This window comes from Chlorocebus sabaeus, chromosome 25 (assembly GCF_047675955.1).
Source record: "Chlorocebus sabaeus isolate Y175 chromosome 25, mChlSab1.0.hap1, whole genome shotgun sequence".
Lineage (NCBI taxonomy): Eukaryota > Metazoa > Chordata > Mammalia > Primates > Cercopithecidae > Chlorocebus > Chlorocebus sabaeus.
Window position 1 is genome coordinate 25,274,093 of NC_132928.1, and position 25,495 is coordinate 25,299,587.

The 25,495-nt window shown below is 49.1% G+C and overlaps 2 protein-coding genes across 3 annotated transcripts; both read left to right on the forward strand.

The window, feature by feature from the left end:
• Positions 1-1,141: 1,141 nt before the first annotated feature.
• GOLT1A (golgi transport 1A) lies at positions 1,142-16,882 on the forward strand. Of its 2 annotated transcripts, XM_007988833.3 has the most exons (5): positions 1,142-1,264; positions 12,059-12,150; positions 13,233-13,411; positions 15,787-15,850; positions 16,549-16,882. In XM_007988833.3, exons 1-5 carry the CDS (start codon positions 1,240-1,242, stop codon positions 16,585-16,587), a joined length of 399 nt encoding a protein of 132 aa, XP_007987024.1. In that variant the 5' UTR covers positions 1,142-1,239; the 3' UTR covers positions 16,588-16,882. The 2 variants fall into 2 exon arrangements, with proteins under 2 accessions (XP_007987024.1, XP_072867707.1); XM_073011606.1 differs by lacking the exon at positions 15,787-15,850.
• A 1,641-nt stretch (positions 16,883-18,523) lies between these two features.
• On the forward strand, positions 18,524-25,130 carry KISS1 (KiSS-1 metastasis suppressor). Its single transcript, XM_007988832.3, is given in 4 exon segments — positions 18,524-18,635; positions 22,575-22,715; positions 24,682-24,956; positions 24,959-25,130. Coding segments are annotated over 3 exon segments (417 nt in total). The 5' UTR covers positions 18,524-18,635; positions 22,575-22,612; the 3' UTR covers positions 24,998-25,130.
• The last annotated feature ends 365 nt before the right edge of the window (positions 25,131-25,495 follow it).

A 25,495-nucleotide genomic window follows, 5' to 3' on the forward strand; every position in this document is an offset into this window, starting at 1 on the left:
TGTTTGGTTTGGTTTTTTGAGACAGGATCTCACTCTCATACCCATGCATGGCTTGATCACAGCTCGTTGCAGCCTGGACCTCCTGGGCTCAAGCAATCCTCCTACCTCAGCCTCCCCAGTAGCTAGGACTACAGGCAGGCACCACTACATCTGGCTAATTTTTTGATTTTTATTTTTGTAGAGACAAGGTCTCACTATGTTGCCTAGGCTGGTCTCAAACTCCTGGGCTCAAGCAATCTTTCTGCCTCAGCCTCCTAAAATGCTGGGTTAACAGACATGATGCATTTGGTATGCCAGGCCTATTTGCATTTTTAAATGATGTATGTAGATTAGTCATATCATCTATGAAATTCATTTCTTCATTTCTGGATAGAGGAGACATTGCAAAGTGGATGTTGGCTCTCCTGGCATTGAGAACCATTGCTCTGCGATGGGGAAAAAAGGATGTTAGGAACTAACTGCCCCTCCTTTTGCAGGCCCAGAGGAGGAAAGGACGAATCCATGTCTACACAGCTGGTAGGTGGACTCGAACCAGGCCCCCTGAATTGTCTAGTCCTGCCCCAACCCCAAATTCAGGGCTTTGTCTTCCATAGCTCAACCTCACAGTAAGTCCAAAGCTGGACGACGCTTGGGGAAAGGAGGTCCAAGCCCTTCGTGTCTAACTTCCCCCATGGCGCTTTTGCCATTAATTTAACCAGATGTGGCTCTGCCATTAGGTCAGCAATAGGCTTTGTACTCAGTCGCTCATTGCCTCCCAGCGCCTAGCATGTGTAATAGCAGAGAGCAAAAAGCTTGACTTTCAAGATTAATTTAGTACATTCCCAAAGGGATGCGCGGATGCCAACTCTTCACACACCACCAAACCAAGCAGGAAACCTGAGCACCTCCTAGATCCCAATGCTTCCATATACAATCTAAGTTTCGCGGGGCAGACGAGAGCCCGCAGAACACCGGGTGGTGTGAGGAAAGGGTCAGGAGAGCGGTGCCTTCCCCGGCGAGCACGGCAGGTGGAGGGGCATTGCCCTACAGGAAGACGGGAGGAGGGAGTAGGCGACTAGAAGCACCCGCATGGTGTGCGCGGGTGGGGCGGGGGTTGGAGGGGGAGTTAATGATTTGCCACAGGCTCATTTCGCAACTTAACCAAGAGTCAGCTTCCCGTGACCATGTACCAGTTGAGTCCTCCGGGCCACGCTCCACTTGTCCGCTTCCAACCCGAAGGCCCCCCAGGCTGTGTGCGGCATGATCTCCATCACCGAGTGGCAGAGTGAGTGGAGGGAGCGGGGCTGCAATGGGCTTTCCAGGCCAGGCTCCGTGCTGGTTCTCTCTCTCCCAGCCGGGCCCGCTGTCACTGGGAAACCTACAAGCGTGACCTCTGGAGCCAGGGGCTGGGAGCTGCCGTGCTGGCACCCGGGACAGCAGGCAGGGCGGGGTGTGGCTCCCTGCTCTCCAGAGGGTGGGAGTTGCTCAGGGCCCACAGGTAGCCAGAGTTTGGTGCCCAGGGGACCTGGTAGGTTCCCCAGTCACACTGACCCCTTTCCCATCCCGGGTTCTTAGAACTGGGTTGCCACAAAGGTGGACTCAGGAGGCCTCTGCCCATTCAGACATCTTTCCCCACACCATCAAGGTCTCCTGTGGCCCTGGGGGCTTCTTATAAAAAACTAAACTCCACTCCCCTGCCCAAACCACCATACCCTCACTCCTAAACATCCTTCCCCTTCTTTTGGGGGAAGAGGTAGGGAGGAGGTCTTGGAACAGGTCTGGGGCCATGGGAAGAACCGTGACTCTGTGGCCTTCATTTGGGTGAGTTACTTAAAGCCTCTAAGCCTTGGGTTTTCATCTGAGAACTGGTGACAACATTCTTTTGTTCACTCAACAGATTTGTCTCTGCTGTGTGCCCAGCACTGTGTTGGACACAGAGTGTCCAAAATTAAATGAAACCAACTCCCTGCTTACATTCTAGAGAGGGGAGACAGGTAATTAACAGAAAGAAGTATGTAGTATATCAGAAGATGTTAAGTCCTCCAGACGAAAATAAAATAAGAGGAGGCTATAGAGTTCGAGGTAGGAGGGGTCGCTATTTTATATAGAGTGGTCGTGGAAGGCTTCACTGAGAAGGTGCCCTTTGTACAGAGATCTGTAGGAAGTGAGGAAGCAAAGCCATGCAGCTCCCTGGAGGGGAAATGTTCAGGAAGCAGGGACAGGTGGTGCAAAGGCCCTGGGGCATTAGCATACTTGGCGTGTTTGAAGAACAACAAGGAGGCGGGTGTACCTGGAGCAAAGTGAGGTGTAGGGAGAATCCTAACAGTTTAGGTCAGGGAGGTCACTGAGGGGTCAGGACACTGGAGACTTACAGACCATGGTAATGATCTTGGTTTTATTTACATAAGAAACTATCGGAGGGTATTGTGCTGTGGTGTGATGCGTTCTGTTTCTACGTTTAAAAGATCACTGTGGGTGCTGGGTTGAGAATAGGCTGTGAAAGTATGAAGGTAACAGCAGGGAAGCCAGTTTTTTGTTTGTTTGTTTGTTTGTTTTTTGAGACAGAGTCTTACTCTGTCGCTCAGAGCTGGAGTGCAGTAGCAGGATCTCTGCTCACTGCAACCTCCACCTCCTGGGTTCAAACGATTCTCCTGCCTCAGCCTCCCAAGTAGCTGGGGTTACGGGCGCCCACCACCACACCCGGCTAAGTTTTATATTTTTAGTAGAGATGAAGTTTCACCACTTTGGCCAGGCTGGTCTCGAACTCCTGACCTCTTAAGTGATCCACCCACCCCGGCCTCCCAAAGTGCTGGGATTACAGGCGTGAGCCACTGTGCCCAGCCAGGGAAGCCAGTCCTGAGTGTGTGAAGGTGGAGGAGACCAAGGTGTTAGCAGGGGATTAGTGGGGTGTGGTCCATGCTGGATCTGCCTTGAGGAAAGTGTTGAGGATTTGCTGATGGATTGGATGTAGGGTGTGAGAGAAAGAGAAGTCAAGAATGCCTTGTATATTTTTTAGCCTGTGCAATGGGAAGGGTTGAGTGGGGGGAAAGCAGGAATTGGGCTTTAGATGTGTTAAGTTGGTTTGTGCTGTTAGACATCCAAGTGAGATGTCAAGTAGGCGGTTGGGTATGTGAGTCTGGAGTTCCAGGTAGAGGTCTGGGCTGGAGACAGAAATGTGGGAATAATCTGCATATTCATGGTCTTTAGGACCACGAGCATCCGAGAGATCACCAAGGGCAGGCACGGTTTCTCACCTCCCCACTACTGACATTTTGGGGCAGGATAATTCTTTGTTGTGGGAGCCTGTCCTGTACATTATAGGATATTAGCAGCATCCCTGGCCTCTACCCATTACATGCCAGTAGCACCCCCACTCCAAGCTGTGACAATAAAAAATATCTTCAAACATTGCAAAATGTCCCCTGGGAAACAAATCCCCATCCTGCCCCCCACTCCCCCTCCACAATCCCCTCACCCCAGTTGAGAACTATGGACCTGGTGAATAAAAATATAGAGAGAGGTGGGTTGGGTCCTCAGCCCAGTGGCACGCTGACACTTTGTTAAACCAATTAGCCTGCAAGTAAATGTACTCTTGCCAAATACAATAAGCAAGTCCTGTGAGAGAGAGAAATGAGGGAACCAGATTTAGGTCAGGGAACAGAGTGGACCGGCTTTCCCTGAGCAACTGACATTTCAGTTGAGACCTGAACGATGAGGATGCATTGTCAAGTAACAAGTGAGAGGCAGGGTGTTGCAGACCAGGAAACTGCATGTACCAAGGCCCTGAGCCAAAAGAGCTCACATGGAAGCCATGGAGAACAGTGTGGTTGGAGCATGGCAGGCAAGAGTGACAATGGCAGGAGATAAGGTGGACAGGCAGGCCTGGGCCCCACCAGGCAGGGCCTGTGAGCCGCGGTGTGGACGAGAGAGCTCTGCTGCAGTCTCATCTCAGTGGGCAGCCACGAAGGAGTCTAGGCAGTATGCTAACATGATCAGGTTGTATGTTTTGCAAGACCCTTGAGCGCTGTGTGGAGAAGAACTGGGAGGGCGCAGGAATAAAGCAGGAGGCCAAATGGGGGCTGCTGCAGGAGTCCAGGAAAGAGATGATCGTGGCTGGGAATTAGGTGGTAAGAATGGAAAGAAATGGACAGCTTTCAACATGTATCTTGGGAGAAGAAAAGAAAACTCAGCGGCGAATTTCATGGGGAAAGGGTGGGCTTTTGCCTTAAGCGGTGGAGTGGGCAGTGGTGACATGTTTACTCATTTGAGGACAACCAAGGGAGGCATAGGTGGAAGGAAGGAAGATAAATAACCCAGTCTGGGATTCAAGATTAGCCCAGTTCAAGATGGCTGAGAGAAAATCAGGCAGATATGCCAAGTAAGCAGCTAGATATGAGTTTCAAAGCCCAAAGAGAGGCATGGACTGGAAAGAGAGACGTCAATGTCATCAGCATACAAGGGATGTTTAAAGACGTGAGAGGCTGTAATCTCAGCACTTTGGGAGGCTAAAGTGGGAGGATCGCTTGAGGCCAGGAGTTCAAGACCAGCCTGGGCACACTGCAAAACCCCTGTCTCAACAACAAAAAAATTTAAACCAATTTTTAAAAATTAGCTGGGCATGGTGGCCAGTGCCTGTAGTCCCAGCTACTCAGGAGGCTGAGGTACAAGGATCCCTTGAGCCCAGGAGTTCAAGGCTGCAGTGAGCTATGATCGTGCCATTGCACTCCAGCCTGGGCAACAGAGCGAGATCCCAGCTTTAAGACAAAATTAAAAACAAAAATAAACACACGGGGATACATGTGGAAATAGAGTGAGAAGAGAAGTGAGCTTGGGCACAAGCCTTGTGCAATTCAAATCCCAAGAGGAAGAGAAAGAAGTAGGAGCTGGCAGAGGAGACAGAGAAAGGGCAGTTAGAGCAGTAGGAAGAAAATCAAGAACGTGATGTGCACAAACCAAGAGAAAGGCTGTTTCAACACGGGAGTGGTCAGCTCTAACAGATGACGGCTCACACCTGCCCATTGGATCTGGTAACATGGAGGTCATTAATGGCCAAGGCAAGAGCATTACCTGTGGAAGTGGACTGGACTGGGTTGGTTAAAGGCACTTTTAATTTTTGTTTTGTTTTGTTTTTGTTTTTTGAGTTGGAGTTTCGCTCTTGTTGCCCAGGCTAGAGTGCAATGGCATGATCTTGGCTCACTGCAACCTCTGCCTCCTGAATCTAATCAAGCGATTCTCCTGCCTCAGCCTCCCAAGTAGCTGAGATTGCAGGTGCCCGCCAACTCACTGGCTAATTTTTTGTATTTTTAGTAGAGACGGGGTTTCACCATGTCGGCCAGGCTGGTCCCAAACTCCTGACCTTGGGTGATCCACCCACCTCGGCGTCCCAAAGTGTTGGGATTATAGGTGTAAACCACCATGCCCACCCAAAAGTCACTTTTTGGAGCTCGAGACTGAGTTCAAATCCTGCTTCTGCCAGCTGCTGTGTATTCCTGGGCAAGTGACTTAACCTCTGTGTTTCAGTTTTGTTTGTGAAATGGTGCTAATAGTAGTATCTATGTCACAGGTAGTTATGAAAATTGAATGTGTTAATATATTTAAAGCATATATGTTCCTAGACTGTGCCTGGCACAGTATGTTTATTATACGATCAATCACTATTGTTAATTTTGAAAAGCGAATGAGGCTCTTTCTCTCCTTATTTCCTTCCTTCCTCTTCCTGGACAATTCAGTCTTAAAGCCATTAGGTTTAACACAGAGAAGGGGGTGCTCAGAGTGGGGTGTTAGAACCCCAGCAGGGTGAGAAGGGTGTTCACACTAGGGGTGGCCTGGTGCAAAGTGTCATAGGCAAAGTAGAGTGATGGGCATCCCCTGCAGGGTCAGGGATGGGGTGGTGAAGGCCTTACAGACACTGCCCTAAGAGTAAAGAAACATTATCAGCGATGGAGCAAATTGACATCGTGCACCACCTACCAGGATGCAGTGAGAAAAACACAGCATCACATCTTGTGCTGTTTCTGCCTAAGATGCATAACCTGAGTCTAGTTGTGAAGAAACATCCGACAAACCCAAATGGAGGGATGGCTACAGAATAAGTGGCCTGAATCTTCAGAAGTGTCAAGTTCATGCCAAGGAAAGACCAAGGAGCTGTTCCAGACAGAAGAGTTTAAAGACACATGATCATTAAATGCCACACAGAATGATGAACTGGAATCTCTTGCTATAAATGATACTACTGGGTGACTGATGAAACTTGAATGGAGTCTGAGGGTTAGAGGATAGTCACATATCAATATTAATTTCCCAATTTTGATGGCTGTATGTTGGCTGTCTAGGAGAACTTTTTGTTTGTTTATTTCAATAGGTTTTTGGGGGAACAGGTGGTTGGTTACATGAATAAGTTATTTAGTGGTGATTTCTGAGATTTTGGTGCACCCATCACCCAAGCAGTGTACACTGTACCCAATGTGTAGTCTTTTATCCCTCGGCCCCCTCCTCCCCTTTCCCATGAGTCCCCAAAGCCTATTGTATCATTCTTATGCCTTTGCGTCCTCATAGCTTAGCTCCCACTTATGAGTGAAAACATATGATGTTTGCTTTTCCATTCCTGAGTCACTTCACTTAGAATAATGATTTCCAATTCCATCCAGGTTGCTGCGAATGCCATTATTTCATTCCTTTTTGTGGCTGAGTAGTAGTTCATTATAGATAGATAGATAGATAGATAGATAGATAGATAGATAGATGCATACACACACATATATATGTATGTATATATATGTGTATATATATGGTTTCATATTTTTGTAATTCTGAACTGTGCTGCTATAAACAGGCATATGCAAGTATCTTTTTTGTATAATGATTTATTTTCCTCTGGGTAGATACCTAGTAGTGGGATTGCTGGATGAAATGGTAGTTCTACTTTTAGTTCTTTAAGGAATCTCCACACTGTTTTCCATGGTGGTTATTCTAGTTTACATTCCCATCAGCAGTGTACAAGCGTTCCCTGTTCACCACATCCACGCCAACGTTGATTATTTTTTTATTTTTTGATTATGGCCATTCTTGCAGGAGTGAGGTGGTATCACATTGTGGTTTTGATTTGCACTTCCTTGATCATTAGTGATGTTGGGCATTTTTTCATACGTTTGTTGGCTGTTTGTATATTTTCTTTTGAGAATTGTCTATTCATGTCCTTAGTGTCCAGGAGAGGTTTTAAAAATCACACCAAAGCGTTCAGGGGTGATGAGGTATGAGGTGGCAATTACTTTCAAATGGTTCAAGAAAAATATTCTTTGTACTGTACTTGCAACTTTCCTGCACATTTGTGATTGCTTTAAAAAAAGGAAAAGGAAAAGGGGGGGAAAAGCCGATGATGTTCTGAGACTCGCTGCGCAGCCTGAGGCCAGAAGGACTCATCCGCCTGCTCCATGAGATATTGTTTCCTTGGAGCTGTAGCTGCTTTCTGGAGCAAGAAAGACATTGAATCTGGCTTTTCTTCAAGTTAGCTACAAAATGGGGAGTTGGGGAAGCCTGGCTTGTCTGTATCAGGTGGCTGTGGGCTCTTCTTGGCAGCAGCTTGGGAGTTGCAGAGCGAGGGGCTAAACAAGGGCACCAGTGCAGCCATCAGTGTGCCTTGCCAGGGAGACCTAAAGCTGGTCTCTGAGGTCTGGGGAGGTCTCCACTTCTCCCAGGTGGCTCCTGGAGAGCCAGGCCTCCCTGAAGTTACCTTGGCCTCCCAGCTTTTTTCGGCTGGGTGTAGGCGTGACAGTCCTGGCCGCCTCCAGCAGAGGGCGCGCTGCTCAATCTGTCTGGATCTCGGGGACCGTGCCCGGCAGGCACGCCCGTCACTCCTGGGGGCATCTGTATGACATCCCCACCCCTCCGCACTTTCTGCCATGGTTGCTGCCTGAAAAGAACTTTAGGAGCAACCTCTGACTGGGTAACTTGACTAAAATCGCTAAGCTACTCCAGAAGCAAGAGGCAAAGGCAGGTCTGAAGCTCGTGTGTGAGAAACACAGTCTCTGACCCTTTTCTGTGGAGTTTTGTGTCCCACTGAGTGCTGAGAGGACTAAGTGTGGCCCATAAAGAAGGCTGCTCCTATCACAGGAAAGTCCTGGAATTGCACCTGCCCTTAAAGAAGAGTGTAGAACAGGTGGAGGAGTGATGACTATGCCAGCCAGCAAATCGCTGCTGCAGAAGAAGGAATAAATAGAATGGACATCACGTGTGAATGTGAGAAACTTATGCTGTTTCTACAAAATGAGTATGAGGCTGTTCTTAAGTGTGTGCAGGATGAACATATAGATAGTTTTGCAAAACAAAATGAAAACCCCATAAAATGTGCACATCGTGTTTCCACACAAATACACCTACTGAGGGGGAGGAAAGGGTGCAGAGTCAGAGCTGAAACCAATGACAGATATTTTTATGGCAGGCATAAGCGAACAACAGATATTTTATAACAAGCATAAAAACCTAAAACACTTTTATCATTTGGGTTAAAGAAAGATGACTGTGGTCTTCCTCCACAATATTCTGACCTACACGAAATTATCATGGTAATTCAGATAGATGTAACTCTAGATTCTCAATGTGTTGTCTCTGAGGAAGGAAATGTTGACAAAACACAACCTTCATCGTGACCCATGGGGTGATACTCTGCTGAGCTGTCCCAGCTTCTAAGAGATTTAATTCAGGCCAGCCGGAGGAGGTAGAAGTAGGAAACAAGCCCAAATCAATCACGAAGGCTTGTCAGGAACACAAGGAATCAGCTTTCAGTAGAAAATAGATTCTGGGCAGCTGGGTGATATGTTGAGAGAAATTATGTTACACTGGGTCCCAACAAAATCCAGCTTCTGCCAAAAGAGAGATCCAGTAAGACTGGCATGATACCAGACTATGAGTTGAGCAAGATTTCAGCCTATAATTGGAATGTTAGATCTCATCATTGCTTTGGTTCTTGTTTGTTTGTTTGTTTTGAGATGGAGTTTTGCTCTTGTTGCCCAGTCTAGAGTGCAGTGGTGTAATCTCGGCTCACTGAAACCTCCACCTCCCGGGGTCAAGCAGTTCTCCTGCCTCAGCCTCCCAAGTAGCTGGGACTAGTAATGCGTGCCACCATGCTCAGCTAATTTTTGTAGTTTTAGTTGAGACGGGGTTTCACCATGTTGGCCAGGCTGGCCTTGAGCTCCTGACCTCACGTGATCCATCCACCTCAGTCTCCCAAAGTGCTGGGATTACAGGTGTGAGCCACTGAGCACCTGGTTTCATCGCTGTATTTTTGATGATTCTTTTAAAGAAGCTCTTTGGCCTTCTTTCTGTATTGGAATTGATCCTAATCCTCTTAAAATCTGCCTAGCAACAGATGAGGGATTAACTACCCAGAAGATGATCGTGTTGTTTCATTTTCTTTCAGGTGTAAATATAACTCAGCCAGTAAATTTAGCCTCGATAATTTTGTTTTTGTTTTTACAGTTCTGCCTCTAAACACCAGAATAATTTCCCCCCACTTTTAACAATTATTTGCAAAAGCATATTAATAATACCAGTTTCATAGAGGTTATGAGAACCAATTCTAACAAGTCCAGCAAAATTTTTGACGAGGGTATTAAGACCGTGAAATGGGGAAAGAACAGCCTTTCCAACAGATAGTGCTGGGAAAACTGGATATTCACATGCAAAAGATGCAGGTGGACCCTTACCTTATACTAGCTGCATAAAGTAACTCAAAACAGATCAAAGGCCTAAAAATAAGAGCTAAAACTATAAAACTCTTAGAAGAAAACATAGGGGAAAACATTACAACACTGGATTTGATAATGATTTCTCAGATATGACTTGAAAAACACAGGCAACAAAAGAAAAAGAAGACATCAATCAGACTACATCAAAATTAAAAATTTCAGTGCGTCAAAGGACACAGTCAACAGAGTGAAAAAGTGACCTACAGAGGGGGAGAAAATATTTGCAAATCATATACCTGATAGTTAATATCCAAAATATATAAAGAACTCCTACAACTCAACAACAAAAGGAACAACCTGTTTAAAAATTAACTAGACAGTTCTCCAAAGAAGATATACATGCAGCTAACAAGCACATGAAAAGATCATTAATCATTAATCATTAGGGAAATGTAAGTCAAAACCATGATGTGATACTACCTTATACCCATTAGCATGGCTGCTATCAAAACAAAATAAAACAGAAAAAGTATTGGCAAGATGTGGAGAAATTAGAACTCTTGTGTACTGTTGCTGGGAATGTTAAATGGTGCAGTCACAATGGAAAACAAAATGGCAATTCCTCAAAAAATTAAAAATAGAATTACCATGTGATCCAGTATAATTCCATAATTCCACTTTGTGGGGTATATACCCGAAAGGATTGGAAGCAGGGTCTTGAAGAGATATTTTCTTACACTCATATTTATGAGTAACACTATTTACAATAGGTAAGAGATGGATGGAAGCCACCCAGATGTCCATCAACAGATGAATGGATCAACAAAATGCAGGATACAGATAGCAATGGACTATTTATTCTGTCTTAAAAAGGAAGAAAATTCAGACACATGCTACAACATGAAGGAACCTTAAGAACATTATGATAAGTGAAATAAGACAATCACAGAAAGACAAATATTGTATGATTCCACTTATAGGAGGTTCCCAGAGTAGTCAAAAATGCATAGAGAGAGAAAGTAAAATGGTGGTTGTGGAGGCTGGTGGGAGGGGAATGGGGAGCTACTGTTTAATGGGTGTAGAGTTTCAACTTTGCAAGATGAAGAATTCAGGAGATGCGCTTAATACCACTGAACTGTATATTTTTAAATGGTTAGATGATAAGTTTCGTTTTATGTGCATTTTGCCGCAATTTAAAACTTTAAAAGGTAACAATTTAAAAATGAAGCAACAGAATGAGTTTCCATTTATTGACTATCATAGTGGCAAAGATAAGTAAAATTAACAATTCTGAGTGATGGAGAGGGTTAAGGAAAAAAGGAACTATACATCTGGTTATTGTATAACTCGTCTTGAGGGGAGCGATCTGAAATATGTTTATCAAAATGTCAAAACTGTAGCCCTTGACCAAACGAGGGGGCCTTCATGTCCTGAACTTCTGGGCTATGTTTGCTGGCTCTGAGTGAACTCAGCTTCAAAAAACGCCCTGAGATGCTTACAAACCTTGGGAATGGGGGCTCACTGTCAAACCTTGGGAATGGAGGCTCACTGTCAAACCCTGGGAATGGAGGCTCACTGTCAAACCTTGGGAATGGGGGCTCATTGTCAGTGTGGGTCCAACCTGGGCAGAACTGCCCGAAGCCACTGGGTTGAAATGAGAGTTGGCCAAAGAGTGTGTGGCGGGGCCCATAAGGCGCCTGCTGCAGGAGGGAGGGAGGACAGTGGGAGCAGGTGCAGGCTTGGGTCTTGGGTGTAGGCCCCAGCTGGGAAGACGAATGCATTCCTAACTTATGACTTCTGTTTTCCCAATCCAGTGGGAAACGTCACCACCTGAGAGTGGAGACAGGGCAATTCTGAGGAGAAAGGAGACCGTGTGGAGAGTTGCTCAGGCGGGCCAGCCTCTTGAGAAAGGACCGGGAGAGCTGGGTGGTTCTGAGGCTCTTTGGGGCTGGTGGTCCTGAGTTTTCAGTGGCTCCCTTTTGCGCAGTGTGGACTGGGCTCCAGTGGTTCTCAGTTGCACAAGGCAGGAGCAGAGGAGGCAGATGCTATGTTCAGCCCTGATACTGATCTGGATAATGTGGCTTTTGAGGACGAGAGGAGGCTGAGAGTATAAAGTGGTGAGGGCAGCACCAGCCTCCACACACGGCTGCAGTGAGGACAGAATGCCACTGTGTACAGAAGTGACAGCACAGTTCCCAGGTGCTAGACAAAGCTTCATGCCATCCTACCTTCCCCTTCCCATCCCACCATCCCCTGAGAGCATGAAAGCTGAGATTCCTGGATGGAAGTGGAGTCACCCCCACAGAGGGCACCTGTCCTGTGGCAATGGGGCAAGTTTCAGGGTCCCCACCTGCTCCCCAAAGCCCTTTGCTCCACCACCTCTTTGCCCCTTGCAGAGATTGGTGTGGGGATCACCGGTTTCGGCATCTTCTTCATCCTCTTTGGAACACTCCTGTACTTTGATTCCGTGCTCCTGGCCTTTGGAAACGTGAGTCCCCCAGCCCTATGTCCCCACTCCCCTGCCCCAACCTTTCTGAAGTCTCTATTGCCAGGATAGTCCTGGCAATAAAGACTTAAAGTTTATTTAAGTCTTTAAATAAATCCCTTAAATAAATCCCAAGTTTATTCAGACCATGCCTATCCAGGGGTCAGACATCATCAAGCCTGGGCGGAGGAGGGCACAGGAAATGGACACAGAGCCTGCGGCACCAAGAATCTGAGGACCTGGATTCTCACACCAAGCTCTGCAGGAGACCCTGGGGGTTCTGAGGGGACTCAGACACTGTCCCTGCCATCTGAATCCCACTCTAGGGCTAGAGATATAGCATGACATATATGGCTGGGAGGAAGGCAGGGGCCACGGTAAACACATTTAATATGAAACAAGGGGCTTGGTGGAAAGAGGGCGCACTGAATTGGGGAAGGGTGGAGAGGAATTTGGAAAGGAAATGGATGTGGAGGTGAATAAAGCACTTCCAGGTGGGTTGGAACAGCAGGAGAGAAGGTGTGGGGAAGGAGCAGGGAAGCATGGGATATGCTGGAAGAAAACCAGAGAGTTCAATTTGACGACAGCCTGGGCACTCTTAAGGGATCATTAGGAGCCAAGCTGAAGACAGTGATAGGGTATCCAGGGGAGGGCCTGGAGGGTTATTCTGTAGGCGGTGGAGCCTCTGAAGGTTCTGTGTGACTTTCAGTATGGCTGCCTAACCTACTTAGGCCTCAATCTTCACTTCTCTCAATAAAAATCCCACCTGATTCCATCTTCCCTAGATGGTATGGTGAGAAACCAAGTCCCATATGAAAGAGTGCTTGGGCTTCAGGGAATTGGGAGGGCAACTAGAAACCGTCAAAAGTTTCTCATCCATCCCCCTGCCTCTGTGCAGTCCTGTTCCCAGCCAGCAAGACTTATCAAGGCTCTGGGATTCTGCCACATTGCTGGACTGCCCTCGCTCAGATGGTCTTAAAGAGTTAGCACGTCCTGCCCCTGCCCACCACCTGGCTCCAGGCCTATGCCCCCAACTCCTCAGGGAGCTGGTGGGTTTGCTTCATGCTCTCCTCCCTCCCCTACAGCTGCTGTTCCTGACGGGCCTCTCCTTCATCATCGGCTTGAGGAAGACCTTTCAGTTCTTCTTCCAACGGCACAAACTCAAGGGAACCAGCTTCTTCCTGGGGGGTGTGGTTGTCGTGCTCCTACGCTGGCCCCTCCTGGGTATGTTCCTGGAAACCTACGGATTCTTCAGCCTGTTCAAGTGAGTGCAAATCCCTATAACCCTGGACAGACCCACCAAAGCATCTGAGTGGCTGAGATCACCCCAGCAGGCAGTGCAGAAGCTGGGACTTTATCCTGAAAGAGATGAGAACCATGGACACTTCGGAAAGGCCCCCTAAAGTAGGCTGAAGGGTACTTTGGAGGGATTAGCCCATCCATCAACAAATATTGATAGAGTGCTGACTGTGCTTCCAGCACTGTGCCTATGAGCAGGGAACAGACACGAGGCCTGCCCTCAAATCCAGCCAGAGAGGAAGGGCAGTGAGCTAACATGTTCCAGGCACGCTCATGATCATCATCTTATTTTATCACGACAACCCACACTAGGATTATCCTCTACTTCACAGATAAGGAAACCAACGCTCAGAGAAGTTGCCCCTGCCCCGAGGTCTGAAACTAGTATGTGAAAAAGGTCGCCCTTGACCCAGGGGGCTCTGGCTCCTGACCCCTGTGTCATCCCCTGGCCTGACCTGTGTCAGCCCTGGGCTTGGGAAAAGGCAGGGTGGAACTCAGTCATGATGTGTGGCCACTGTCAGGCCTGTAGGCACTCAGAGGGGAGCCCAGGGTAGTGTCATAGAGGAAGCAGGACTTGAGAGAAGCCTTGAGGGATGGGCAGAGTCTAAGAGAAGACTGGAGGGTACTGAAGGAAAAGGAAGGAAGGGGTCTCAGAGAAAGTGGGGTTGGGAAGGAAGGCTTCATATCTCTACAGGGTAATGTGGAGAGAATCGGGGTGGGATGGGGACAGTGGAGACTGGAAGAATGGTGGCTTCTGCAATCATGGAAAGGAGTGGGGCTCAGGAATCCCTGGGTTCTCATAGGAGCCCCCGTTTGCTGAATGTAGCCCTGAAACCCCCCGATTAGCCTGAATGGCCTAGGCCTCAGAGACTTCAGGAAGTGTGGCTTTAAATTTTCTCATGCATACCTGCCATCTATTTATTCCATATTCAAATATGTCTTTTATGCCTGGGCGCAGTGGCTCACGCCTGTAATCCCAGTACTTTGGGAGGCCGAGGCAGGCGGATTACTTGAGGTCAGGAATTCGAGACCAGCCTGGTCAACATGGTGAAACCCTGTTTCTACTAAAAATACAAAAAAAAAATTAGCTGGGCTTGGTGGCAAGCGCCTGTAATCCCAGCTACTCAGGAGGCTGAGACGCAAGAATCGCTTAAACGCAGGGGGCAGAGGTTGCAGTGAGAGAAGATCGCACCATTGCCTCTAGCCTGGGTGGCAAAGCGAGATTCTGTCTCAAAAAAATATATATATATATGTATGTGTGTGTGTGTGTATATATATATGTGTGTGTGTGTGTGTGTGTATATGTATGGCATTTTCAAACAGTCACTTATTCAAATTGTCAAATACATAATAAGCACCTACTGCATGCCAAATACGGGCCAGGTGTGAGGATGTGGCATTGAATGAGGAGAAAGTTCCTACGGAATTTACAGTTTAGTAGGAAGACCCATAAATAAATTCTGACAACAGTTAGCATTTATGGAGGGCTTAGAAAGTGAAGTGGGACAGCAGCAGATTTGATAGTTGAAACTGAAAGTCAGCCTTGACAAAGACACTGTGCAGTAACAGAGAAGGGGCAAACAAATTACAGCTATCAGGGACCTCAGAGTGCAGTGAAGCCTTGGGAAATTGAGGCCCACGGTAAGGAAGTGGCTCAGCCAGAATCCATATTTCAAATCTCCCTTCCCATCCGCAACACACCGGGATCCCTTCTCATGCCAGCCTCAGCACCTCCAAGTCCTGTGAGGGGTCACGCATGTGTCCACAGTCAGGCCTTGGCAGGGTATCTTTGATGAGAGCAGGACTGCCAAAGGCAGGGGTGGCTGTATGCCTGGGGGAGCCAGGGCACCAGGGAGTATAACGGTGAGCACGGCTTCCAACAGCCGCCCATGCCGAGGGTCCAGGACACCCGGGTCAGGTGGATCTCAGGAAGGTAAGAAAACTTCCAGCCAGAAAAGTAGTAATAATCATGACAGTAACAATAAAAATAAGCACTTCCTGACCTTTTCTTTGTACATGGCCTTATGATGTAGACACTGTTATTGTTAGCCACATTTTATGGTTGGAAACTGAGATTCAGAGATGTTAAGGAATTTGCCCAAGTATATATGGTGCCAGTAAGTGGTAGAGCCAAGATGTGAACCCACGGAGTGTGACCCTAGGGCCTTCATTCTTAATCATGTCACTCGACTGCCTCTCGGAACACAGGAGTGCAGAACCAAGCCTGCCCCTGGTGCACAGAAGCCACAGCTTGAACCTTTTGGTGGACCTCAGCCTCCTGCCCTCTATCCTCCCTTCCTGCGCCATCACTGACTCCTCCCTTCTCCCCTCTGCTCCTAGGGGCTTTTTCCCTGTTGCCTTCGGCTTCCTGGGCAATGTCTGCAACATCCCCTTCCTGGGTGCGGTAAGCAGATGATGCCTGCGGCCCTGCAGGCATGCCCTGGGGAGTGAGGGGGAGCACGCGGAGGGGAGCTGGTAAAACTGCTGTCCCAGGGGCAGTGGCCCCTCCCCTGTCTCCCCTCAGACTCCCTAGCCCAGGTTTGGTGCTTTAGGCTCCTCTTCCCCCTACACCTTCTCCATTTGACAAGAGCCCAAGGTGGGAGGGGATCCAGATGCAGTTGTAGCTGAGCGTGGCCGTAGAGGAAGGTAGCTATGAATAGCTTCCTGTTTACAGCCAAAGAAATGAAGATGCAGAGACTCTAGGTGACTCAGTGGGGACATGCCTGAGATTTCTGGGGATCTGGCTAAGTGCGGACCCCAGGCATGGAGAGAATGGATGACAGCCGATGACAGCAGGAAAAGCTGTCCTGTAGGTGACAGATTTTGTCCTCTCTTGGGGATAGACACAGCCAGTGGTAACCAGCCCCTGCCCCTCCTCATCCCTTTCTCTGAAGCACCTGGCAGAATGTGAGCTCTCTGAGGAGCCCAGGGAGACCCTACAGCCAGCACCCCATCACAAGCGCCAGCTGGACACAGCCCCTGCAGCCCCTCTCGTATCTGTGCCTGGCACAGCTCCTGGCTCTCAAGGCCAGCTCTGTAATAACTAGATATTGCATCTGCCCTCTACCCTTTGTCTGGAGTAATGATTCTTGGCTCCCACAGCTGTTCCGGAGACTTCAAGGCACTAGCTCGATGGTCTGAACAACAGAGATGAGCTCCTTGAACTTGGATCATTGGTTGAGGGGGCTGGAGAGAGAATGGGAACCACCCCCTCAGTCCCCCGCACTGACTCACTCCCGGTCATATCTGGACCTCCCCAAGTCCAGAAGGAAGGATGGAGCTGAGCAACTGACGTCAAATCCCCAAGTCGACTCAAGAGGCTGCCAGGAAGCAGAGACGCAGAGCCCCAAGGAGATTGGACTGGGGCTGGCATCACACCCTCACTGTATATTTACGGGAGGAAAAGTGAAGATTAAATTCCCAAGCTGTGCGTGTGTCTAGGGCTCAAAGTTGGCGTCTTTGGCCAGGCACGGTGGCTCACACCTATAATCCCAGACCTTTGGGAGGCTGAGGTGGGCAGATCACCTGAGGTCAGGACTTCAAGACCAACCTGGCCAACATGGTGAAACCCCATCTCTACTAAAAATACAAAAATTAGCCAGGCGTGGTGGCAGGTGCCTGTAGTTCCAGCTACTCAAAAGGCTGAGGCAGGAGGATTGCTTGAACTGGGGAGGTAGAGGCTGAAGTGAGCTGAGATCGCACCACTGCGTTCCAGCCTGGGCAACAGAGCCAGACTCCATCTCAAAAAAAAGTTAGCGTCTTCAGCCCATTAAGTCCACCTCCTGCTTCAGGGCAGGCCAACGTACATGTCATCCCCATAGCGAAGTTTTGGTCTGTGAGGGTCAGTGCTGTCCTCATAGGCTATCATTTCTCTCCTGGTGTTTAACAGCCCTAATGGGTGTGATAATAATACGTTTGCAAGCCCTGTTAACAGTAAGCACCAGACAAATAAGGGGTGCTAACCTGCAGACTGCCAGCATGCTTCTCCAAAATTAGGGAACCACCAGGTCGAGCTTGTGCTGGGAGAGCATCCTGTCTGAGGGTAGAGACAGAGCCCCTGCCTTCAGAGACTCCCAGCCTGAAAGAAGAAACAGTCCCTGCCCTGGAGAGCCCCTTGTCCAAGGGTATAGAGAGTTCTTGCAGGCTCAAGAAAGAGACAAAAGTCACTTGCGATGCATGCAGTTAGCAAATATCTATTGAGGGCCCTCTCTGTATGTGCCCAGCAACGGAGTGGGTGCCGAGGGTACAGGGGGAAGGGAGCCTGTCCCTGTCCTCAAAGTGCTGTACCTGAGCAGTCACAAAATGGTATGGTGGTGGGTGCCATGAGACAAGGAGGTGGGGCCCCCAAGCAGGCTGGCTGGATGTACTGCCACCTGGAAGTCCCCTCTCTGCACCCCTGGCACTTCCCAGGTGCATCCACCTTCTAGAGCTCCCATTGCATCCTCCTTGCTCATAGCTGGCTGCTTACCTAAGGTCTCTGACGATGCCATAGCGTATTCACCTCAAAACCCTGTGCTGAGGAAGTGCTCAGTAACCAAGGAAAGAAGGGAAGCAGGAAGGAAGAAAAAAGGAGAGAATCTCCGCCACCTCCACCCTGAGCCAGTCACAGGGCCCAGTCTAGGAGCCGCCTGGAGACCCACGCTGACCTGGCTTTGAGGAGTCCCTGGATCAGCCTGTGCCCTTCTCCTCCCGTCTTCCTATCCTTTTCTATGTCTAATTCGGACTAGGTGTGTTGGTGGCTCTTGTCAGAGAGGAAACAAGACATTTCACACTGATACCTCTCCCTGCCCTCCTCAAATAGCCCATTTCCATGTTGTTTGGGGGCAGGACGGGGTCCTCTGGGTGGGAAGAGGGTGTGGAGGATGGAAAGAGCCTGTGAGAAGGAGAAAGTCCCACCTCGGAGGGCTCGGGGTGGGGTGGGAGGAGAGGCTGCTTCCAGTCACAGAGCCCGGAGGCAGAGGCCTTCCAAGGTGCTGTGCTCTCCAGGAGGGTCTGAGGAGGAGGGAGGGGCGGCAGAGTGGGCCTGTACTTAGAGACGTCACCCTGGGCTTTATAAAAGGAATGTGATCAGGGAGCTGGGGAGAGTGAGCCTGGGAGCCCAGCTACCCACCCTCTGGACGTTCACCCAGCCAGGTGGTCTCATCACAGAGGCTCCGCCAGACTCCCGCCCAGGCCAGGACTGAGGCAAGGTAGGCACACTGCGGCGTCCACCCTCGGGAAGGGGGTCTGCCCTGACCTGGGGATGCTCCAGAGGGGAGCAGGGAATCCGTTCTAAGATGGACAGATGCTTCCGGGCAGGCAAAGGCAGGGGAGGGAGACACTGATCTTTCCTGTTTACCGGCCTGGCCAGATTACCCTGGGATGCCTGGGTGAATACACTGAGTTGCACTTTATTTGTGAAGCTAGCACTCTGGGGATCCCGAGGGCTCTCTCTTGCTGTGGCTGGAACTAGAGACCACAGACACTCGGATGGAGCTGGGGAACCCCTCAGGGCTCCCGAGAGCAATGGGGCTCCTCTGAGCAGCTCCCCTAAATTACGGATGGCAAACACAAGCCTCACCAAGGGCACCTACCTCCCTACCCACTAAGAACTAGGGGCCACCTCACTCCAAAAGCTTTCCAACCATGCCTGGAATTTCTCTGTTACTCACTGGATACAAATCCCCCAGGGTGGAGGGAACCACAAAAATTGTCTACAGCAGGTCGGCCACTCATGGCCCCTTTCCAGATAATTCATTTCTACCACATATATCAAGTGCCCTGATGGGCTGGGCAGTGAACGAAGAGTTGAGGGAATCTGTGTGTGTGTGTGTGTGTGTGTGTGTGTGTGTATGATGTGTGCGTATGGGTGTATGTGTGTATGTGTGTGATGTGTGTGTGCATGTGTAGTGTGTGGTGTGTGTGTGTGTATGATGTGTGTATGGGTGTATGGGTGTATATCTGTGTATTGTGTATGTGCATGTGCGGTATGTGTGGGGTGTGTGTATGTTGTGTATGTATGGATGTATGTGTGTGTATGTGTGTGTGTATGATGTGTGTATGGGTGTATGTGTGTATATTGTGTGGTGTGCATGCACGTGTGTAGTGTATATGTGTGTGCATGGATGTATGTGTGTATGTGTGTGTATGATGTGTGTGTATGGGTGTATGTGTGTGTGTGTATGATGTGTGTGGGGGTGTATGTGTGTATGTGTATGGTGTGTGTGTGGTGTGTGTGGTGTGTGTGTGTTTGGGTGTAGGTGTGTATATGTGTGTAGTGTGTGTGTATGATGTGTGTATATGGGTGTATGCGTGTAAATGTGTGTGATATGTGTGCACGTGTGTGGTGTGTGTTTATGATGTGTGTATGGGTATATGTGTGTATATGTGTGTGGTGTATGTGTGGTGTGCGTGGTGTGTGTGTATGATGTGTGTGTATGGGCGTATGCATGTATATGTATGTGGTGTGTGTGTATGATGTGAGTATGGGTGTATGCATGTATATGTGTGTGGTGTGTGTGTGTATAGTGTATGATGTGTGTATATGGGTGTATGCATGTATATGTATGTGGTGTGTATGCATGTGTGGTGTGTGTGGTGTGTGTGTATGATGTGAGTATGGGTGTATGTGTGTATATGTGTGTGGTGTGTGTGTGTGTGGTGTGTGTATGATGTGTGTATATGGGTGTATGCATGTATGTGTATGTGGTGTGTGTGCATGTGTGGTGTGTGTGGTGTGTGTGTATGATGTGAGTATGGGTGTATGGGTGTATATGTGTGTGGTGTGTGTGGGGGTGTGTGTGTATGATGTGTGTGTATGGGTGTATGCATGTATGTGTGTGTGGTGTGTGTGTGCATGTGTGGTGTGTGTGGTGTATGTGTGTGGTGTGTGGTGTGTGTGTGTGTGTGTATGTGTGCCAGGGTCAGGCAGAGTTCTCCCTTGGCGCACATGGTAAGTGCATCCACAATGGGAAGGAGACACTCGGTGGGGGAAAGGGGAGCAGGAAGAAAGAGCACCACCCTCCAACCGCACAAGCCCACTGCCCTCCTTCCTCGCCCACCACCCTGCTTCTGCACAGAGAACCAGAATGCTCCATCTGAAATGTACATCTACACACATTCCTGTCTGGCTCAGACCCCTCCAGGATGAAGCCCCCGCAGGGCCCCTTCCCCAACCTTGTCACTCGCTTTCTCTCAATGCAAAGCTCCACCCTCTTGTCTGGCTAGAGGGCCTGAAGTTCCCTTTGCATCCAGCCCCTGCCCCTGCTCCAGCGCCTTAGCACCGTGCCTGGAACACTTTCTATAAACCTTTCAGCGATTCATGCTCAGAAACAGCTCAGGTGCCGCCCCCTGCCAAAAATCTGCCTGGACTCCCTAGGTCAGGTTCCCCAGGACTCCCATATCCCCTTGTGGATTCACATGCATCCAGTGTGTCATTTACAGTGTTATTTTGAAACGGTCTGCTGATGAGTCAATTTTTCATACTAGACTTGAGATCCTGGGGGCAGCAACTCCGTCTTAGCACACCTGTGCACCCCTAGCACCTAGCACAGCACCAGCACCTAGTCGGTGCTCAAGGAGTGATTTTCAAATCAACCCAGACCCTGTGCATCCACAGTCTGAAATGCTTTTACACTGTTCTCTCCAATGAATTAATCCTACCTCTACTCCATGCCCCAGCTCTGGGCCTTAAGGCAAATGCAGAAAGCTATGGTCTGGGTTTCAACTTGTCACAGAATCAAAATCTGCAAGGATAAGTAAACTTCTGAGCAGGCGGCTGGTGGCCAATCTGATCCAGGGTTCTTATTTTATAGATGGACCAATGAGGTCTGGAGATGGGGGTGACTTGCTCACATTTCACAGGGAATGAAAGCAGAGCTGGGGCAAGATTCAAGTACTCCTGATTCCATTTCAGGGTTCTTACTCTTTACTCCATGCCTGAGTCCTGCAGGGAGCTGGGTGAGGAATGGGGGGTGGAGGTGGGGGTGCAAGAGCAGAGAGATGCATGGGCCTGAGCCACCATTAGAAGCTGATGGGCACAAATGGTTCTCATCCCCCAGTCCCCCTTCCCCCGGGAGAGTGGCTCCAGGCTGTGAGTGGGGCCAGGACAATCTTTTTGCTCAGCTGGCAGTGCTCCTGCCTCCCCAGCCTTTTGTCTTTAATCATGTTTGTTGGACAGTCTCAAAGTGTCTGGCGACTTTTTCAAAAAGAAATTAGACTTGGGAGCTGGAAGAGGTGGGGCAGGACGTGTGGGGGGTCGGAGGGGCAGACCAAGGCAGGGTGATGGGAAATGGTGCGAGGATCAGGGCACATGGCTCCCATCTCAGCAGCCAAAATGATGAGGCCAATTCAATTCATAGCCTCTCAGAGTTCACGAAGAATAGACTTTGCAGATAATTGACCTGATAAATCAAGGAAAGGTTTTTCTTTTCCCTGAATGATAGGGCAATAAGACAATTTAATGACCATCTTCAAAGCTGTGAAGGGCTATGAGAGAGAGCAAGATGATTGCCTCTTTCTTTCTTTTTCCTTAGAAAAGAAAAAGAATTAAGTTTCTCTTACAGCAGGAGAGAACAAGGTCAGATTCAGGCATATGGATGGAGAGAGCGGAACACAGAAAGTTGTGGATTTGTGCAGAACCCACCATGGAAGGAAGAAGTGCCTGCTGCCAGGCTCCAGAGAGAATGTTGGAACCTCAAAGTCCCCCGCTCAGTGCCCTGAAGTCCTTGCCCTACTTCACCCCTCCCCAGTCACTCCTATACACGGCATCTCACCCCACCTTTCTCTAACATTCCTCTCAAGCAACCCTGAGATTCAGAATCCTGGCCATTCTCTGACCTGAGCAGTCCTGCCCCTTCCACCAAATTGGGTCTTTCCTTTTTTCCTTACTTTACTGGCCTCATCTCCTCCAGGAAGCCCTCCCTGATGACCCTCACCTAGCATGAATTCAGCTTTAACTACACTGTGCAAAGAGTCTCAATCCCATTTCACTGATATATTTGTTTAGACTCATCCCTCTACCGGGAGCCTCCCAAGGCAAGAACTTTCCCCTCTCTTGGAGGACTGTCCCTTTTGCACTGGGCTCTACCCTCAGCACCCAGCCCAGAGCCTGTGCCTGACCTAGTCTTTGTTCCCTCTCTCTGTCTCAGCCTCAAGACATTCCTAGGACCTGCCTCTTCTCACCAAGATGAACTCACTGGTTTCTTGGCAGCTACTGCTTTTCCTCTGTGCCACCCACTTTGGGGAGCCATTAGAAAAGGTGGCCTCTGTGGAGAATTCTAGACCCACAGGTATGTATCCTCTGGGGAAAGGAGTGGGAGGGAGCAAGTGGGTTGTTGCAAAATGAGCTTTCCCGTATTTTCCAGCTAGTCGACTGGCGTGAGTTTAACATTGCATTTGGTGGAAATCTAAGCCTGGCACATGTGCAACTCATTGAGGGCTCCCGTTAACCCTGCAAGTGAGGGATAACTTGCCTCTGTGATGGCCTCAGTCCGCCCACCTAGGTTTCAGGGCTTGTTAACCCCTGAGCTCCTTCATGGTTTCCTCACACTGTGTTCTCTGCTCTACGTCAGCAATCTCTCTGTGCTGACGTTGAGAAGGAACTTCATATGCAACCTTCCTTTATCAGTGACCTCAGATTCTTCGTGAAGAATTTGAAGAAAAAAAACAAACTAAACGGAAGGACAGATATTTGATACCTATTAACTTTTGGGGACAATGAACTGTCTCCAGTTCATTGGGGAACTGATGAGCTGGAAAATTTGAGACCCACAGAGGTAGACTTCCCCAGAGTCACTCAAACACCGTGGAAACCCAGCAGGTGTCAGAGCTCCCCAGGAGTGTGTCTGGTGAGTGGCACAAGCTAGAACAATACTAGTCCCCAAGTCAGGAGCTGTGGCTTGGCACACTTCCTGGTGTCCGCTTTCTGGGCAAACGAGAACCCATGACTTAGCTTCTCTGGACCTCAGTTCCTCCAGATATAAAACTTGGGGCTTGCCCTCTGTACATTTGATGTCATCGTATATGCCCATAAGACCTCCCAGAGCACAGAAGACACGGCCCCGGGTGTTGTTTGCCAAATGTGTCTCCTGTCTTGGGATCGGGCATTTTTCTGGTTGAAGGAGGCTTCCCCAGACAATAACCCCACACTGCCCAGGGACAGAGTTGTTGGCTCTTTTTGGCAAAAGGCTTTAGGTGAGGTCACCAACAGCAGCCTGAACAGTGATTTACTGCTGGTCTAGTGTGTGCAACTGGGGAGGAAGCCATCCTCCTCCTATCTCAGCCAGGCCCTGAGCAAGGGCCGAGGAACCTCACAGGCGACAGCCATTAACTCTGGACCAGGTCCACACTCCTCTTTTTCAGAGTGTGCCAGGGCATGGAGGAGTGGGGCTCAAAGCCAACTCCCGCCCTAGCACATCCATTCACACCCATTCACACACCAGACCTCGTTTCCACTAATCTCTTGCTGCAGTGGGCTGGGGTTATTGTCTACTCAGAGCTAGTTGCCCTATTTTACAGCCAAAAAGTACAGTGAACTTAATGAGCCTTGCATGTGACGTGCCTTCCAAATTAGCCTTGTTAATCCTCAGAATGAAGAAGAGACGTTATACCCAGGATGGAGGAAGAGAGCCAGTTAAGGTGACCTAGATAATTTTTGTCTCTCATTGAGTCCTTATGTAGCTTATTGTGGAAGTGGGGGGGGAGGTGACAATTCTTACCAAAGACCATTGTTGGAACACAGGTGTATGGGACCACAATGACTTAGTTCCACTTTCTTGATTTCTGTTACTACACATTTTTAGCTTTTATGTGTTTAACAAGCATTTATTGAGACCCTACTATGAGCAAGCCACTGTTTCAAGCACTATGAGAGATACAGAGATGAATTAGCATGGCCCCACTGCCCAGGCTGCTCACAGCCAGGAAGGGGCCCGGAGCTGGGTGTTCAGCAAATACTTTGGTTTTCTTTATTTCAATGCCCTACCCTGTTTGTTTCCTAAAAGGAAGTAACGTAATATGAAAGTTATTTAAGATAATTCTGGCAAACATTCTAAATCAAAGCTATGTTGGAAGAGGGAGGCACCTAGGGCCTAATCATCCCAGCTAAGATGATCGTGCTGGTTCCGCATGGCATTTAGCCTTCCAAAAGGTCAAAAGGTCAAGGAAGAAAAAGAAGGATAGGATGGGATGTCAGGAGGTGTTGCAAAGCCTTCTTTCCCGGACCCTGGCCTCATCTTTCTGTGCTCTCTGTCCTAGGCCAGCAGCTGGAATCCCTGGACCTCTTGGCCCCCTGGGAGCAGAGCCCGCCGTGCACCGAGAGGAAGCTGGCTGCTACTGCCAGGCTGAGCCGTCAGGGGGCCTCGCTGTCCTCGCCCCCTGAGAGCTCCGGGAGCCCCCAGCGGCGCGGCCTGTCCGCCCCCAGCAGCCGCCAGATCCCTGCACCCCAGGGCGCGGTGCTGGTGCAGCGGGAGAAGGACATGCCGAACTACAACTGGAACTCCTTCGGCCTGCGCTTCGGCAAGCGGGAGGCGGTACCCCCGGGAGCCACAGCAGAGGCGCTGGGCGGGGCTGAGGGCGCAGGTGCTGGGCAGTGAACTTCAGACCCCAGAGGAGTCAGAGCATGCGGGGTGGGGAGGACGCAGGGCGAAGGGAGGGGGCACTGGAGCTTCCAACCGGAGGCAATAAAAGAAATGTTGCATAACTCACCGACGTGTGATCTGTGGCTCATTTTTGCAAAGCGCTCTGATGAGGCTGTTCCCCTTCTGTCCTCATTGGATGGTTAGCTGGTTTCAAGAGGACTCTGGTGTCATTAAGGTCAGTGCTTCTAATACTAGATGTAATGAAGGAACAGGCGGTTAGTTCTCCAATCCATTGCAGATTGGTACTTTAAAAAAAAATTTACATGGATCACTGAAACCCTGAAAAATTTAAAAACAACAAAAGAAGACCAAATTGGATGCCGCTGGAATGTTTCAGCGATATCAAATTTCTATAAAAATTTCTGGAGATGTCCTCAGAATGCCTAGACTTACCTTCCTGAGGATGGGTAACATTTTGCAAAGGGGCATGG

Coding starts and splice junctions, on each gene's coding strand:
- GOLT1A (XM_007988833.3), top strand. CDS start 1,240: ATGATCTCCATCACCGAGTGGCAGA. Junction 1,265..12,058: donor CTCCATCACCGAGTGGCAGA/GTGAGTGGAGGG, acceptor TGCCCCTTGCAG/AGATTGGTGTGGGGATCACC. Junction 15,851..16,548: donor ACATCCCCTTCCTGGGTGCG/GTAAGCAGATGA, acceptor TGGCTCCCACAG/CTGTTCCGGAGACTTCAAGG.